We start from the raw sequence: 15,952 nt of genomic DNA, 5'->3' as shown, positions 1-15,952 counted from the left end.
TTATATTTCTCAAGATATGGAGAAAATTGGTATTGATGGGTCAAATGGCACCCCTTACAGATGACAGATGGAAAATAAAATTGATCACCGCCAAGCAGAGAGTACAATAGATCATATGGATTGGATTGAGAAAATAACAGGAGTAATTGCTTCACTTCTGTGTTCTCAAATGCCAGAGCAGAAGCTGCCTTGTAGTCCAATGAGCAGTGGACATCAATGCATAGCCAGTGAGAGCAGCTCATTGAGGGCAGCAAATGATCTGGAGTCCAAAACCAAAGACAATTCTCGGACAATAAGGGATGTACTGGAGAATGTGCGATTTACCTTAATTGTGGTGGCTACAGCAATGCTGGTTCTGGCATTTCTTGGACTTTTATTTTCTATTCTTGGACTCAAGACTCTGGTTTACTTTTTGGTACTTGGTGCATGGTTTCTTGTGGCGGGAACATTTATTCTTTGTGGAGTGTTCATTTTATTAAACAGTGCGGTTGGAGATGCCTGCGTCACCATGAAAGAGTGGGTTGCACATCCTTATGAAGATACCGCCCTTGACCACATTCTGCCTTGTGTAGATGTGGTAACAGCTGAACAATCTTTAAATCAGAGCAAAACAGTAACCAGTAAAGTGGTAACAGTTGTGAACAAGGTGCTAGGTACTGTTGCTAATAGTAACTTTCCGCCAAATGCTGGCCCTCTTTATTATAATCAATCTGGTCCTCTAGTGCCTACACTTTGCAATCCTTACACTGGTCGGATAACCCTGGATATTTACAAACAGTTAGTACTAGCAGTTAATATCAGCTATGGTTTGTATCACTACACTCCTTTCCTCGTGAATTTGCAGGACTGTACATTTGTGAGGGAAACTTTTGGTACCATAACTGAGGATTATTGCCCTGGCCTTCGACAACATCTTCACTGGGTCTACATTGGCTTAGCACTCGTCTCAACTGGTATAATGCTTTCAATTATCTTTTGGGTTGTGTACAGTAAGCAACACCGACACAGAGATGAATACTATAAGCAACATGCTGATGGTCAGAGATGAATACTATAAGCAACATGCTGATGGTCAATTCATGGCTAGAGACAACAACAAATCTTTATTTGAATTATGTTTACAGGTCTTGCCATGAAGTCTGAAACATTATACTAAAAAGGGCCCTGATATATTTTTCTTTAATGCTAAAAATCTGACATACTGGGGTGGACTACCAAGACAATGAACTTCGTTTTAGCCTCTTATGTCAGGCAGCTATTGAAGCTCCAAGGATTCTTAATCTCTCAAGCAGTGAACACTTTAGTGGACCTTATGGGGAGGATGTTGTCTTCATTGCCAATGATTGGCATACATCTCTTCTTCCTTGTTACTTGAAGATTCTTTCACAAATGCCAAGGTTGCATATTGCATACATACCTTGAAGAATGGGGTCCATATATATATTCAGTTTGAAAAGCTTCAGGGCACATGAAAAGAGACATTTCAAGATAATGAAGCTCAAGACAGTCAGATTTTGGTGTTAAATTGTGTTTTGTGATTACACAGCAGTTTCGTAGCGCGCTACGAAACTGCTGAAAAGGACGCATAGTGCACAGCTGTTTTGTAGCGCGCTACGAAAGTGCTGTAGCTGCATAATTAAAGTTCAGTCGACAAAATTTTGAAGACTTTTCAATCAGCGTTAAAGAAGTTTTTGTCATCACACATGTACATGGGAAAGGCTTACAGCACATGAAGGACGTGGCACTCCAATAGATTGTTGACTAATTCAAGAAGATCAACATGGTTAATTACTTCCGAATATCTTTGAGGAAACCAAAAGCATAAAAACAGGGGTAGTTTCCTATTTCTCAGTAGCGGTAAAAGGATAAGACATTAAGGACCAGTAAGGAGCTTCGAACATCCACCACAGCTAAATTGAAGGAGACCACTTGTCAAAGAACGAGAATTGATTGTAATTAATGCTATGCTCAACATGAAGTAGAATTAGAATCCTAATTTTCTTAGGTCTCTTAAACTGCTAGTTAGAAGTCAGTTGTATTTATTAGTTAGTTTTAAAGGTTAATAGGTGTCATAGCAAGCAGAATTCGAGTTTCCCTCACATAGGAGGAGAAATCTCAACTTTGAAGGAAGTTCTATATAGGAGAAAGAGCAATGTAATACAAGTTGGAAAATTATTCAGAAAAGCTCTGATATTTGGCTTTATGTAAAGACTCTTTTTTCAGTAATACAAAATTTACTTTGCTTCTCAGGACTCAGGAGGGATTCGATGTTCAAAATGTGTTGTATTGTTCTTTTCCCAATGTTTGCAGTGGTATGAATGTGTAATCACTTAGAACTCACTCATGGTGCTCTAATTTCCTGTATACATTCATAGCCTGTGTGGTCCTATATGTTTCTGGTATGTTCTAAATGTGTTGAATCCTGAATGCCCTGACTTCTATGCAAGGTTGATAACATTGTTATACTGAAATGATGTTGACTCCATAAGCCCAATGGATAGTTTCTAATTGTGTTTCCACCACTCACATTTTACATTTTTTCACAAGAGTTAGCCATCTTTATCATAATCAAAGATCATTAATCCTTTGAGAGATCCCTCTCAGGTTGGGGAGGCTAAGCCTCAGCCTAAAGTAGGTTTTAAATATTTACTTAAAGTCTGCCTGATCACAGCAGCCTATCAGGGCCTGATTTTGAGATAACATAAGGTACAACCCATTTCAGGGCTGCGACAGTGGAATCCCATGATAATCGACTAGCTCATAGGCTCATTTTGTCAATACATGTTTAACAATGTAAGGGCCCATCCATAATGGTTCAAATTTTCCTGCTCCTAATTTGTCAGAATCCTGATCATAAAGCAAGACCAGGTTGCCTTCTGAGAAGACACGAGGCTTAACATTTTTGTCATATTGTGCCTTGATGTGTTTCTTATGTGCTTCTTTAGCCAACGCGACATCATGACGGGTTTCATCTAGATGGATTAACTCCAAGAAATGAGCCTCTTCTTTAGAAGTCTCGAGAAGCAGATCGATTGCAAGCTTAAGGGATGAGATTTCGCACTGAATGGGTAAGACTGCTTCCAGACCATACACCAACTGAAAGGGCGTAAATATGGTCGGATTTCTCACTGAAATCCTATATGCCCACAAAGTTGAGTACAGGATTAAATGCCAATTCCGTTTATGGACTCCAATCATTCTCTGTAGCATGTGCTTAAGGACTTTGTTGATTGCCTCAACCTTTTCATTAGCCCACGGATAATATGGAGTAGAACTATCATGGGACAATCCAAATTTGATAGTTAATTTGATCATCATGTGATTGCGAAAATGTGACGCATGATCTGTAACTATAGCTTGTGGAACACTGAATCAAGAAACTGCATGATTGAAAAGAAAGAGTGCAGTCATTTCGCCGTTGTTGTTTAATGTAGGCATCACCTTGACCCATTTGGTAAAATAGGTGACAACAACTATAATATACCCATGCCCCCAGCGAAGGTGGGGTTACATGTCATGAAATCAATGCGCCATTTAGCGAATGGGCCAACAACAACGACTAGATGCAGTGGTGCAGGTGGTAATCTAGTTTTGCGATCAAAAATCTGACAAGCATGGCAACTTCTGACTGCACTTATGCAATATTTGAATATGGTGGGCCAGAAGTAACTAGCTCATAAGATCTTTTGTGCAGTAGCGTAACCAGATAGATGCCCTCCACAAGCACCTAAATGACAATCATTCAAAACTTTTTCGGCCTCCTCATGCGTGAGGTACCTTCGTAAAACCTTATCGACACCAAGATGGTAAAGTGCATCACCAACAATCAGATAGTCTTTGGCTTGGTATCGAGTACGTTTTTGTTTAGAGTGAGAGGTGTTAGGCCTAAAATTTTGGGTCTGGAGATAGATAAGTATATCCCCGTACCACAAATCACTTGACGATATCAGAAGCAGAGTCTCATCCACTGTTGATGCTTTTGATGTTAAATCACTGGAGGATGAGGGAAGGTTTAAAAGTAACTCTCCAAAGACGAGAGACTTCTTTGATTTGGATTTGATGAATTCCAGATAAAACTCCTGCAAAATGACTATCCATTTGGAATATTTTCCCCCTAGTAATTGACGTGACAAAATGTATGTCACAGGGTTGCAATCCAACACAATGGTAGTTTTGCGAAGGAGTGCATAGTGTCAAAATATCTGTACTGCTTGAACGGTTTTTAAAGCAAACTTTTCAACATAAGAGTACTTTCTTTCTATATCATTAAGATTACGACTTAAAAAATATATAGGATGTTCAATTCCCTCATCTTCTTGCACTAAAACCATAGCAATGGTTGTATCTGCAGCGAAAAGATACAGGTTGAAGTATTTTTGGAAGTCAGGAGCATACATTAATGACGCTTTTATCAAGAAATCTTTGGGAGCATCAAAGGAAGCTTGCACAACCTGATCCCAATAGAAGAGTACTCCTTTCTTCAAAAGACATGTATAATCTTTAGCGAGCTTAGCATAATTTGGAATTAACCTCCTCAAAAAGTTAGCTTTCCCTTGGAGTCTCTGAATCTGAAGCAAATTTGAAGGTGGAGGCATGTCAAGAATTGCTTGAACCTTAAATGGGTCGAGTCGAATTCTGTCCTTAGAAACTAAAAAACCAAGCAGTCAATTAGAACCAACACAAAACACACATTTTTGCGGATTGAGTCCTATCTTGTAGTGTCAGCAACATAAAAATATGGCTCTCAAATGTTTCGGATGATCAATCCGTTTTCGAGAATGAGCAAGCATATCGTCGAGATACGGTTGAATGATGTTTTTGATGTCATGGAAGGAATAATTCATTGCCCTCTGAAATGTTGCCCCTATGTTCTTCAAACCGTAAGGTAATTTACAATATGCAAATGTGACCCACAGACATATAAATGTAGTTTTTGACTGGTCTTGTGGGCGGATATTGATTTGATTGTATCCAGAAAATCCATCCATGAACGAAAATATTTCACATCCGACACATTCATCAATAATCTAGTTGATAAAGGGTGTAGGGTAGTTGTCCTTTAGACATGCTTGATTTACATCCCTATAATCGATGCACACTCTTATCATTCCTTGTTTTTTCATCATAGGAACAATATTCAATACCTAATCAGTGAGGAGTATAGGGTAAATGAAGCCAACATGCAAAAAATTTTCAACCTCTGCTTTAATGGCAGCGACTTTGTTCGGATGAACAGGTCGAAGCCATTGTCGTACTGTTTTGACATCTGGATACATCTTGATTTCATGTTCAACAATTCTCGAGTCAACGCCTAGAATTTCTTCATATTACCATGAAAAGACATCTTTGAATTCGTGAAAAAGAGCACAGTAGCTATCTAGTTCTGATGGAGAACAAGATTTACCGACGTGAATATTTTCTACAATATTAGGTTTGGTCGAAATATTAATGTCAGTAGTTTCTTCAATATTGGACAGATTTCACTTGGAATCTACTTTATTTACAGAATTTAATAAAAATTCAACAATTGAAGGGTGATTGAGGTCGTTTGAATAATCTTCATTGTCATCTCGAAGGTGGGAATGACGATGATATTCTTCCCACAGTGTCTCCCTTATCATCATTGATTGGATGATTCCTTCATCTGTAGAAGGTATACAAGACCAAGGATCAGACGAGGTACCATATTCAAAAGACCCACCTACCCAAACACTTATTGAATGCGGACTCGGATTTGCCATACAAGCCCAAAAATTTGATTGCTACAAAGATTCGATGGGGCTTGGCGGAAACTCCTCATGATTATCCTCATTATCAAAATAGTCGGAACTCTTCTTAAACTCAGATGATGTAGAAGAGATCATGTGGTAGGTTTCTACTGTGGCCACTTCCGCAAAACTGTATGGAGATGGGAGGGCAAAAGTACCCATTAAGGAAGGGTCTTTTAGGAGACCTATTCCAACATTTTGAAGCAATAATGAACTTCCATGGATCAATGGAATGCTTCCAGTAGCTGGTGAATTGTTATCAAAAAAGGCTAGTTGGTCAACAATTGTGATTCCACCTTGGAAGGGAAATGCAATCTTTCTAAAATATGTAGACATAATGGCAGCCATTGCATAAACCCAGGGCCTTCCTAGTAAAATATTGTAGTCAAGGATTCCATCAATGACCTTGCTTCAATGTCTACTGTCTTTCCCCCCAGTTCAATTTGCAAGCTACTTAAAATCCCATATGGAGTGTATGTTCTTCCATCGAATGCTTTTAGTGTAGTTGATGATCGTGTCAAGGGTGGTGAACCAAGAGTTTTCCAACAACTCATTGACATAATACAGGTAGATGCCCCCTCATAAATGATTTTTCGATGAACATTTTTATTGAGGGTTTTTACCTGTATAAGGAAAGTGAGTTGGGCCAGTAACTGTGGTGTATATTCAGTATGATTAAAGACCACAAGATTGGAATCCGTTGGATTGATCCCACCTATTCCTGATAGCAAAGCCTACTTTTGGGAGGGACAATTTTGCAATACCTCAAGTGTTGACATAACGGATGGCAATTGAGCTAGATCCTCTACTATATTATAATTCTAAGCAGCTCGAGCACGAGGATCAAATGTTGATTTATGTACAACTCCCTTTGGCGGCTTAATGGTTAATTCAGGGATAATGGGTGGAACAACTTCTGGCGAAGTCATCGTTGAAGCATTAGGTTGATCAGTAGCCTAGTTGTTCGAATATGATGGATTCCTGTGATCGTTTCTCCTTGTTGATACCAAAACATCATTTTGTTTGCTTGTGATGGATAGAATGAGCACTTGGGATGTGGAAGAATTATCGGTAGCAACCATATTTGCTTTTGGGTTTGGAAACGGATCGGTTAACACCGCTGAGGTATTCGAAGATTTCAAAAGTTTTGAAACCTCATATTGATGTGGACAATCTCTCATAAAATGATCCTCGTTATAGATCAAACATGGATAACAAGGAGGTTTCCTTGCAGCAATAGGGTTTACAGATGATTTTTCAGGAGTAGAGTTCTCCTGTTTCTTCTTATTATTTTTCCCTTTCTTCTTGCCCCATGGTTGCTTTGGATTTTTGCCTTTGTCAGATGACACGGCATTAATCTCCGAGGCAAGAGAATTGTCTTTTACATTTTGACTAGAAACAGCGAGAGCTTGACTAGATGGACCTCTTGCGGTTTGCGTGCTTGAGGCACCGATCACACTGTCACCGGCATGAGAGTCCCTACTCGATTTAGGAGGAGGTGGAATGGAAAAAGTTGGTCTAGGAGCATCATGAATTTTGTCGTAGAGTATGCCAAATTGAGTATAAATTAAATCTAAATATTGGGCACGAGCAATGACTTGCTCTTCAGTGACAGCTCATCCTTTTGCCATGTCCTCAGTGATAGATGGCAATAAGGACTTAATAAACCACTTAGCTAATAGCTGATCAGGAACATATGTCTTTACCATTTGAAGACGACGACGCCACTCGTGAATATGATTAGATATGTGAGTGGACATGGTCTGTTTAAAATTGGTAAGGAGTTTTGTTCCAGTTTCATACCTGATGGGTAACTGAAAGTGGGTTAGAAAAGTAGTGGCAAGGAAGGTGAAGTTATCAAATGAAGATATAGGCAATTCAATATACCATTTTGCTACTAGACCAGTAAGCATTCTCTAAAAAAGGCAAAGTCTAATCGAATCATCATTTAGAGTGTTAGATGAGCACCACAAATGAAAAGTAATTATGTGATTCGATGGATCTTCACCTGGATTTCCATTAAACTTAGGAATATCAGAGGGGAGTTTATGAGGAATTGCAGCCACCAAGGGGTGTATGCTATTGGATCATTCATTAGCCAGTTCAAATTTAGTAATTATAGAGTTGCTACAAAAGGCAACTGTTGATTTAGGTTGGGTGGAGCATACCCAGGATAAGATGGAATCGCCTGAGCAGTAGGTCTTTGCATACCAACATAATGCATCTGTTGTTGGTAACTTTGATAAGGTTGTTGGACATAACCAGTATAGTGTGGTTGTTGATAACCAGTTTGAAAATGCGGTTGTCCATATCCTACAAAGCCTTGTTGCCCAGGTCCTCGGTAGGCTTAATATTGACCAAATCTAGTCTGAGCTTGTAAACCAAGTCCAAACTGAGGTTGGGTTTGCTGGAATTATTTTTGTTGGTATTGTGCCAGCCAAGGTTGTTCGATCATTTGCTGTTGCACAATACTGGGAGATTGACCAAGTTGTGGATTGACAATACCTGTCAATGCCTGAGTCGTTCCAGATAAAGAAGCACTAACCTAAGGTTGCGGTTGAGCCATTGAGACAAGTGGCTATTGTATCACAACCTGTGAGACTTAAGTCTTCTGCCTCGAAACTTGATGTTACGAGGGAGAAGGAACAGGTTGAGGTTGAGGCACAACAGGTTGTGCTTGTGCTTGCGACACAGTCGTAATAGCAGGTGTAGTTGGAATATTCAACACAGGTCGAATCAGTTGCGTTGGATATACAACCCTTGTTTGTTCTAGCAGTATTGGTATCCAACCACTAGATGTAATTCCATATTAACCTAAATATAGTTGGAAACTCTCATATGGTTGTTCCCCAGGAGGAAACAGTGAAAAGGCATATTTCTCTCCATATGGCAGCAATCCAGTGTTTAAAGGATATATCGGTCTTTAAAAATTGGTTTGCCCAAATTGATACTGGCATGCAGTATCAAATTGCTGAGTTTCAACATAAGAAAGACTAGATGGGACTCCGGATGAACAAACAGGAGTAGACCATGGTGCCAAAGCAGCCCCTGAGTGGACTCCAGCTAGTGATTGATAACCAGCAGGAAAAAATGGTGTATCGTATAAATATGACTCAGGTGTACCAGAAAACATTGTAGGAATAGCAGCAGGAGGTTCCACCACAGCTGCGTCAGATGACACATTCCTAGATGTTGATGGTCGCTCAAACATTTTTAGTCTATCCAAAAGCTCTCGAAGCGATTCGACAAGAACTTGCGATGAAAGAGGATTAAAAGAACCAAACTTAGGAGTAGAAGGATACAAATGAATCTTGATTCAAAAATGAAATGGGGTACTAGATGGGGGATCCTCTTCTATCTCCTCTATAGCAATCAGACTAGGTGGAAGAGGTAGACCGTCAGGTCTGTAAAAGATTTCTGGAGCCGAAGAAGGTATAGTTTCTGTAGTGATAGATACTGGAGGGGTGACACCTTCTGAATACTGAAACTCAACATCCAGATGTTCAGGTAAATGAACTTCAGTCTCAAAGGGAGGTTCTTGAGCAACTACTAGTTCAAATGTAGCCTTGGTTTGAACTGAAATGGGTTCTGGATCAACTCTAGATGGAGTCTTTTTAGGTACAAGAGTGTCTACCATTACACTAGGATCAGTTCTAATGTCCTCTTGTAACTGCAGAACTTCTTCTCTGAAGGCAGATGTACTAGAAATAATCGGAGTAACTGGAGTCTCTGACGATGTTGAAACAAAAGTTTCAAATAAACCAGATGAATTGGATTCATTTAGACAAGACCGCTTTGTCCGGATTGGCTTCGCTTCTGGAGGCAAAGACAGTTGACTCGCTAGTCTCTGCGAACGACGGGGTTTTGATTGACTTTCTTCCATGATTGTAGATTAGTTGATCAACTCAAATTAAGGGGAAAATCATGTTATTCCGAATTCTATTAATTTTAATGACGCTTGGACACAACTTTTCTTTTTCAGTTTTTAAGAGTTGAGAAAAAGCTAAAGATGACTCTAGTCTCCTTCAATTTTTAATGAGCCTAAAAGGACAAGTTCTTAGATGGACCTTTTCTTTTAAAGAGTAAAAAAGGAACGAAAGTGACTACTCTGGAGATTCTAGACAGAGGGATTACCAAACCAATCGAAAAACTGCAATATACACCTTGGTGATAAATTAAAGAGAAATTACCAAGGACTATGTACGGTAGTCAATCTTCCTGAATGCTATGTTTAGTGCATTGCGATCAATAAGGTGGTAGACTCAGTTTCCTATGGATAAAGGATTTAAGCCTATTGTGGTATCCCAATATATATGCAATGGTACGGGGAGCACAAGTTCCTACTAGCACTTGTCGTATCAAGGAGGAGGAATCACCCAACCTTCAATGAAAATGATAGCCACTATTTTTAATGATGCCGGAACACGTCCCTAGCCTAGACCTCTAGATATGTTGTGTTAAGTTCCAAAGCATTGTTAGGTTCATTGAAATTCATTTTAAAGTTGATCTTGTTTAGAGTTTTCCTTTCAATGGTTCACCGTGTGATGATGATCTAAAATTCCTAAGATGCAATCTACAATTATAAACAATCTTTGTTTATCTGAGCAATGAAAATCCTAGCCACTAGGGAAAGAAGATAATAGTGTTTTTAAACAAAGAGAAAAGAGCACACAGTAGTACCTTTCCCTAAATCATCTTTTCGCACACAAACCAAAAAATTCTAAATGCAAGTGCATGTATTTGTTTTCGCTCTCCTTAATGTGAAAGATGCAAAAAAGGAAAACTAAATGCAGCAAAGATCTGAAATATTTCACTAAAAACGACATTTTCGACAATTTCTTCTTCAAAAGAGAAAGGAAGACTCAAAACGACACTTTCAATTTTGAATAAAAATGCTTTCAAAACTTTGAATGTAAAAAAGTCAAGTCAAATGCATCAAGAAAAGTTCAATCTATTATCAATGGAAGGAAGAATTTATGACACTTCTCTTTTCGACAAAAATGACAATTACGACACTTTTTGTACCAAAGCGACAAATTGACTAAAACAACTTTTTGACAAAGGATTTTAAATGAGGAACAAATACAAAAAAGCTTCACTAATCCTAATGTAATTGAGGCAGATCTAAGTGATGCAAGTAAGCTTCAGTAAAGAGGCACTGTTGATTTGCAAAAAAACAACCAAACAAAACTAAAAATAGGATCAAAAACCCTCAATTTCTAGATGGAAAAAGAGTTCAGTAAATCATCGCACCTAGGCTTCACAGAAATTGAGATGCATCGCACTTACTGCACTCAAGTGGTGCTATGCATATTGAGTCATAGTGGAAGACAGTGCGATGGTCCAGGGAGCACAACGGAAATGGGTTTTGGCTCAAATGTGGAGCTGTCTTCGATGAATTAAGATGGGTTTTGATGAAAAATGATGAGAAAAGTATGATGGAATGTCTTGATAGGTTACTGAGCTACCAAAAGGGCATCTAGATGTGCTTGCAAGTCAAATATTTAATTCATAAACTAAACCAGAGATCGACTGAAGCAACATTCATCTACTAGCAGTACGAAAGATACCTGGCTGACTTCAGACTCTGTCTATAGTTTATCAAATTGAACATAAAACAAACAATAACAACAAACAAACATCTAATCTTCCCCAGCGGAGTCACCAATTTTTTTTTGGGAAAACTAGTATTCCTAAAGAATGCTAGCCCTCTAGGTTTGGCAGCTACCCTAGAAACAACAGTTTAAAGCAATTCAATGATTTCTTCTATGTGTAACAGATAAGAGAAAGATAATGGAACCAACCTGGAACTTCCACTTAATCCCTTACTTGATCTCTCTCCCCTTTGACAGATCTTGCAACTCCTCCCCGTACTTAACACACTTGGAGAGTACCTGCACAAGTACAGCAACAAAGAACTGTCAAAGCATCATGATCTATTACAACATAACCATTACAGGATCAAATATATAATGAACAAATGATAACATTCACAATTTCACAATCATATGGAAGAAAACTTGAAGAGCTTTATTAATAGAATGGAGAATTACCACCCAGTTGTCTGATCCAGCATCATCCTCCTAGCTTCAATCCTTCTTCACCTCATGAAATAGCAAGATCACCCCAACAAGAATACAATGCTCCCTCCTCACTTACAAACTATCAACACTTCCTTGCAATTCACAACATTTCAGACTATAGATCTCTTGGATGAGGGATCCATTTATAGATGTTTGCAAGGGTGTGAGTCATCCATTAGGTTTGATTAGTGTCATTCCACTTGTTATAAATGGTTCCACAAGAGAAGGGATAACAGATGGTTTTGGAACCCTTATTCATCCTTGGGTGAATTCACAAAGGCAAGTGGCACAGGAGAAGTTTCTAGAAGATTCCATGAGCAACCACCTAGCAAACTGTCCCAGAAATTTGTCCATCCTTGCCCATCACACCCTATAGAAGGCCTAATCAGTATGCATCGTACCCTAGCAGTGTACCACTCAGTATGCATCGCACTTTTCCAGTGGAGCAGTCAATATGGTTCAATTTAGGCAATTTCTGGATGGTTTCTCAGATGGAACTTTTGGGGAATGATGTATTTAGATGACTATGTTCTTTTAGGGTATGAAACAACTCTTTTAGGGGTTGATGAGCCCTAATACATCGACATATAACTTTGGGGTTAATGTGCCCAAATATTTCTATAACACCGACATGATCTCTAGAGTAGGTCAACTTCATATTCTAGGATTCTCCCTTCATTGTAGGCCGATGTGATGAGGGCTAGTGACAAGGTCTTAGAGGATGACTCTTTACAATGTGTACCATGTCTTCATTACATGAAAATGACTCTTTTAGACTTTTATGACTATATGTAAATATCCCTAATGGCTTAATTGGAGCCTTTACTAAAATAAAATTTCTTGCTCGTGAAGCCCATGATGCAAGCATTACAATAAATTTTATTTTTCTTCTTTACATCTCTTTACATAAAATCACAATTACATGTCATTATGAAGACCGAACCTAGTTACACTTTTCAACACTCAACCAAAAATGTATTGTTGAAATAAGGGTTTGTTTCCCATCCATACTCCCATAGGGATCTTAGCTACAAGTGTTGATGTGGGAGATCTATTAAGTAAGTTTCATGCATTAGCAACCAGTCTTTCCCAAAACTAATTTTTTAAGCTGACTCCCTAAGCATACTTCTAGATCTCTCTATTAACATTACGTTCATCAATTTTGCAACTCCATTCTATTGAGGGGTGCATGGAGTTGTCTTATCTCTTTCAATGACACTCTCTTTGGAAAATTTATCAAATTTTCATTAAATGAAAATTACCACCATTAACACCCATCAACATATTATTTTTCCTACAAAATTTATTTTCCAAGAGAGCATAAAATCCTTATACCAAATAAAAATATCATATTTAATTATAATATTAAAATATTACCCATGTCTTAGAATAATCATTAATGACTAACATTTAATACAAAGTATTAAAAATTGAAGGAACTTTGCCTCAAAAAATTACATTACAATGAATTAATTCTAACCACCTAGAAGATTTAAGAGAAATAGAATAATATTGAACATGGTTTTTCTTTTCATATTAGGAATGATAACAAAAACCAAATTCAAGAGAATTATTCAATCCATCAACAATTTTTTTGTTTTCAAGGCTTGTAGGCCATTCTCACCTATCTATTACAATATTTGGTGCCATAACATTGCCTACTTTGTAAGTAATTTTTTTTTACGAAAGATCTTGTTTAGGTATGCAAAAAGTATAGTGATCATAAATAGACATAGGTTTTGATTGTGAACATGTAGATCAAATACACCCCCCAACTACAAAATTTGAATAACTATTACATTGAAAAATACATGCGTCAACCTAGAACAAGGCACCCACATTGGTGTAGGGCTACCCCTGCATATACCCACAGTATGCATGGATCGCATAATGCAATTGTCCCGGGTGTTTTTCTCCCTAAGGAGTCAAATATTCAATCCCTAATGGTTAAGCCCTTTATAATAGTTTCTTGTTATCGAAACTCAACCACCTCGTCGAACTCTCTGTCGGGACTTAAACCCACATCACAACCTAAAATTCATATATATAATACCTTTTCCCCCATAAAACATTGGTTCATATGTATAAAACACACAAACCACGTATCGGCGCTTAATTCCTTTTTAACCCAACTACAAAGGAAATCCCGCAAAAACATTGTTTCCACCTTTTATACAACCTTCACATAGAACCCGAGGTTGTACCTTATCGCTGATTGCTATCGGCCCTACTGCAGGTCTTTGATTCATATATATATGAGTCACCAATACTTCGACTTCGATCTCTGCATTTACATGGAATTACAAAGGAATCTGCCCACAAATTCGTAGGCTGGACCTCAAATACTATTCGCTCACATATATAAATATATCGGGTCTACCTTATGTCACTCCACTCCTCCGATGCCCGAACTCCGCTTGGCCTAATTGCTGATCTCTGATTTATCGGTGATCACTCTATTGGTGTTCTGATTCCCTATCTTCGACACATCCACTTCCCGATATGTGATCAATATTCCGTCGTTATATCAACTCTGATCCAACGGCCCTCGTTTCATCGCAATGTCAAAATCGACTGATTCACCCATAAAGGCTCTGCCAATGCGATCAATCTTGACCGTTGATATTTTAGATCCAATGGTTGCTAAGTCTTCTCGCGACTAGTTCCTTTAGTCTTGATCCCTTTTATTTTTAATGAACTCTGTGTTAAAACTGACTCTTAGCCACTTTCTACCTTCAATGATGATTTCTATATAATTTCTCCAGGAAGGCTTGGATAATTGACTGAGCATAAAAACGCTCAACACTGCTAAGGAATTAAGGTGGATCATTCTATTTCAACCATTGTCATTCATAAATTAATGCATAAAATAGAGAAGAAGGCTTTAGGTTCTGTCATGGACATACACATGGAGAAAAGCAAAGGATCTCATAGAAATGGCTTATTAACACATACAATAAAACATTTATTCCATATAAAACTATATTCAGAGTCTCACCTCTGGCTTGACTACACAATAATAAACCTCTGTTATAGTGAAATCCTCGCTGTCTCCTTTTTTCTTGTCTCGCTAATCTTCCAGCCTCTCTCCTAGTCTAGCTAACCAACCCTTGAATTATACAAAGATTTCACACTTTATATAAAAGCGGATTCATGAACCATTTCTAGTTTAAAACTAGAAATCTCTCAACCTCTCCTAAAAAGTCTCTTCAGTTTCACTCTTTTCTAAACAACCACTAAATCAAGCTTTTAGTTTCCTCATTTTCTATTTAAATAAATTAAATCTAGCAGTTTGGATTGATCTCCACACAGGGAGAATTAATCAGCCACTATGCCCCTTTTCTCATATTTTATAATAAATAAACACTCTCACATATTTAAATAAAAATTAATTAAACTCTTGCCTTCCAACCCCTTGCTAGTCACAACATGTGATCATGCTATCACATTACTGACTAGGCCTGAATGCTCTTGCATCGGACTCCAAAAGTTGAAAGTTTCCATGGGCTCCTGTTCATGAGTCTTTCTTCTTCCTCTGTTGTAAACTTCATCAAAATTTGTTACCGAATTGGTTACCAGATCCTTTTCATCTGCAAGTGTATTTTTTTCCTCCTTTGTTTCTCGTTGTTGCCAAAACTTGTGTTTTGGATGTATTTTTGCTTTGCATTCATAAGAATCTCCTTTGCATAATGTTTTGGTGCTGATACCATGTATAAACACCTCCTCAAACAACCTAAATCTCTACTTCTCTATCCACTGCTGTCGTGTCATTATACCAATAGAATTGATCTCCACCTTCATGTATTTTCTCTTCTCTAGTACCTGACTATTCCTTTTAACTTCTGACTCGATACTCAGCATCTCCTTCTATCTATAGACAAATTTCTTCATGTTGTCCTGTATATCCTTCCATCTCCCCTTGATTCGCCGAATTTGACAATTACTTATACTCGTTATCTTTGTAGTTTTCATCATCCATCTATCAAATAGCTTAAGTAGAGTCCTTCCAATCTCAAAAGAATATTGGGCATTGTTTAATACAAGAACATATAGCCTTCCAACTATATATTGTTCTCTGGCTGCAAATATTTTAACTATTGA

General features: G+C 38.0%; 1 protein-coding gene across 1 annotated transcript; it reads left to right on the top strand.

The window, feature by feature from the left end:
* Nucleotides 1–249: 249 nt before the first annotated feature.
* Nucleotides 250–1,133, top strand: LOC149262950 (uncharacterized). The gene has a single exon (XM_089386818.1). It carries the CDS (start codon nucleotides 347–349, stop codon nucleotides 1,046–1,048), a length of 702 nt encoding a protein of 233 aa, XP_089242944.1. The 5' UTR covers nucleotides 250–346; the 3' UTR covers nucleotides 1,049–1,133.
* The last annotated feature ends 14,819 nt before the right edge of the window (nucleotides 1,134–15,952 follow it).

Source organism: Pinus tabuliformis, chromosome 6, assembly GCF_031772625.1.
Source record: "Pinus tabuliformis cultivar Carrire ecotype Pingquan chromosome 6, CPIR1, whole genome shotgun sequence".
In the NCBI taxonomy this organism is placed as follows: Eukaryota; Viridiplantae; Streptophyta; class Pinopsida; order Pinales; family Pinaceae; genus Pinus; species Pinus tabuliformis.
Note: the sequence above shows the minus strand (reverse complement) of the source record. Positions and strands in the feature narration are given on the sequence as shown.

Bases quoted from the DNA above. Each gene is read 5' to 3' on its own strand.
- LOC149262950 (XM_089386818.1), top strand. From the start codon at position 347: ATGCTGGTTCTGGCATTTCTTGGACTTTTATTTTCTATTCTTGGACTC.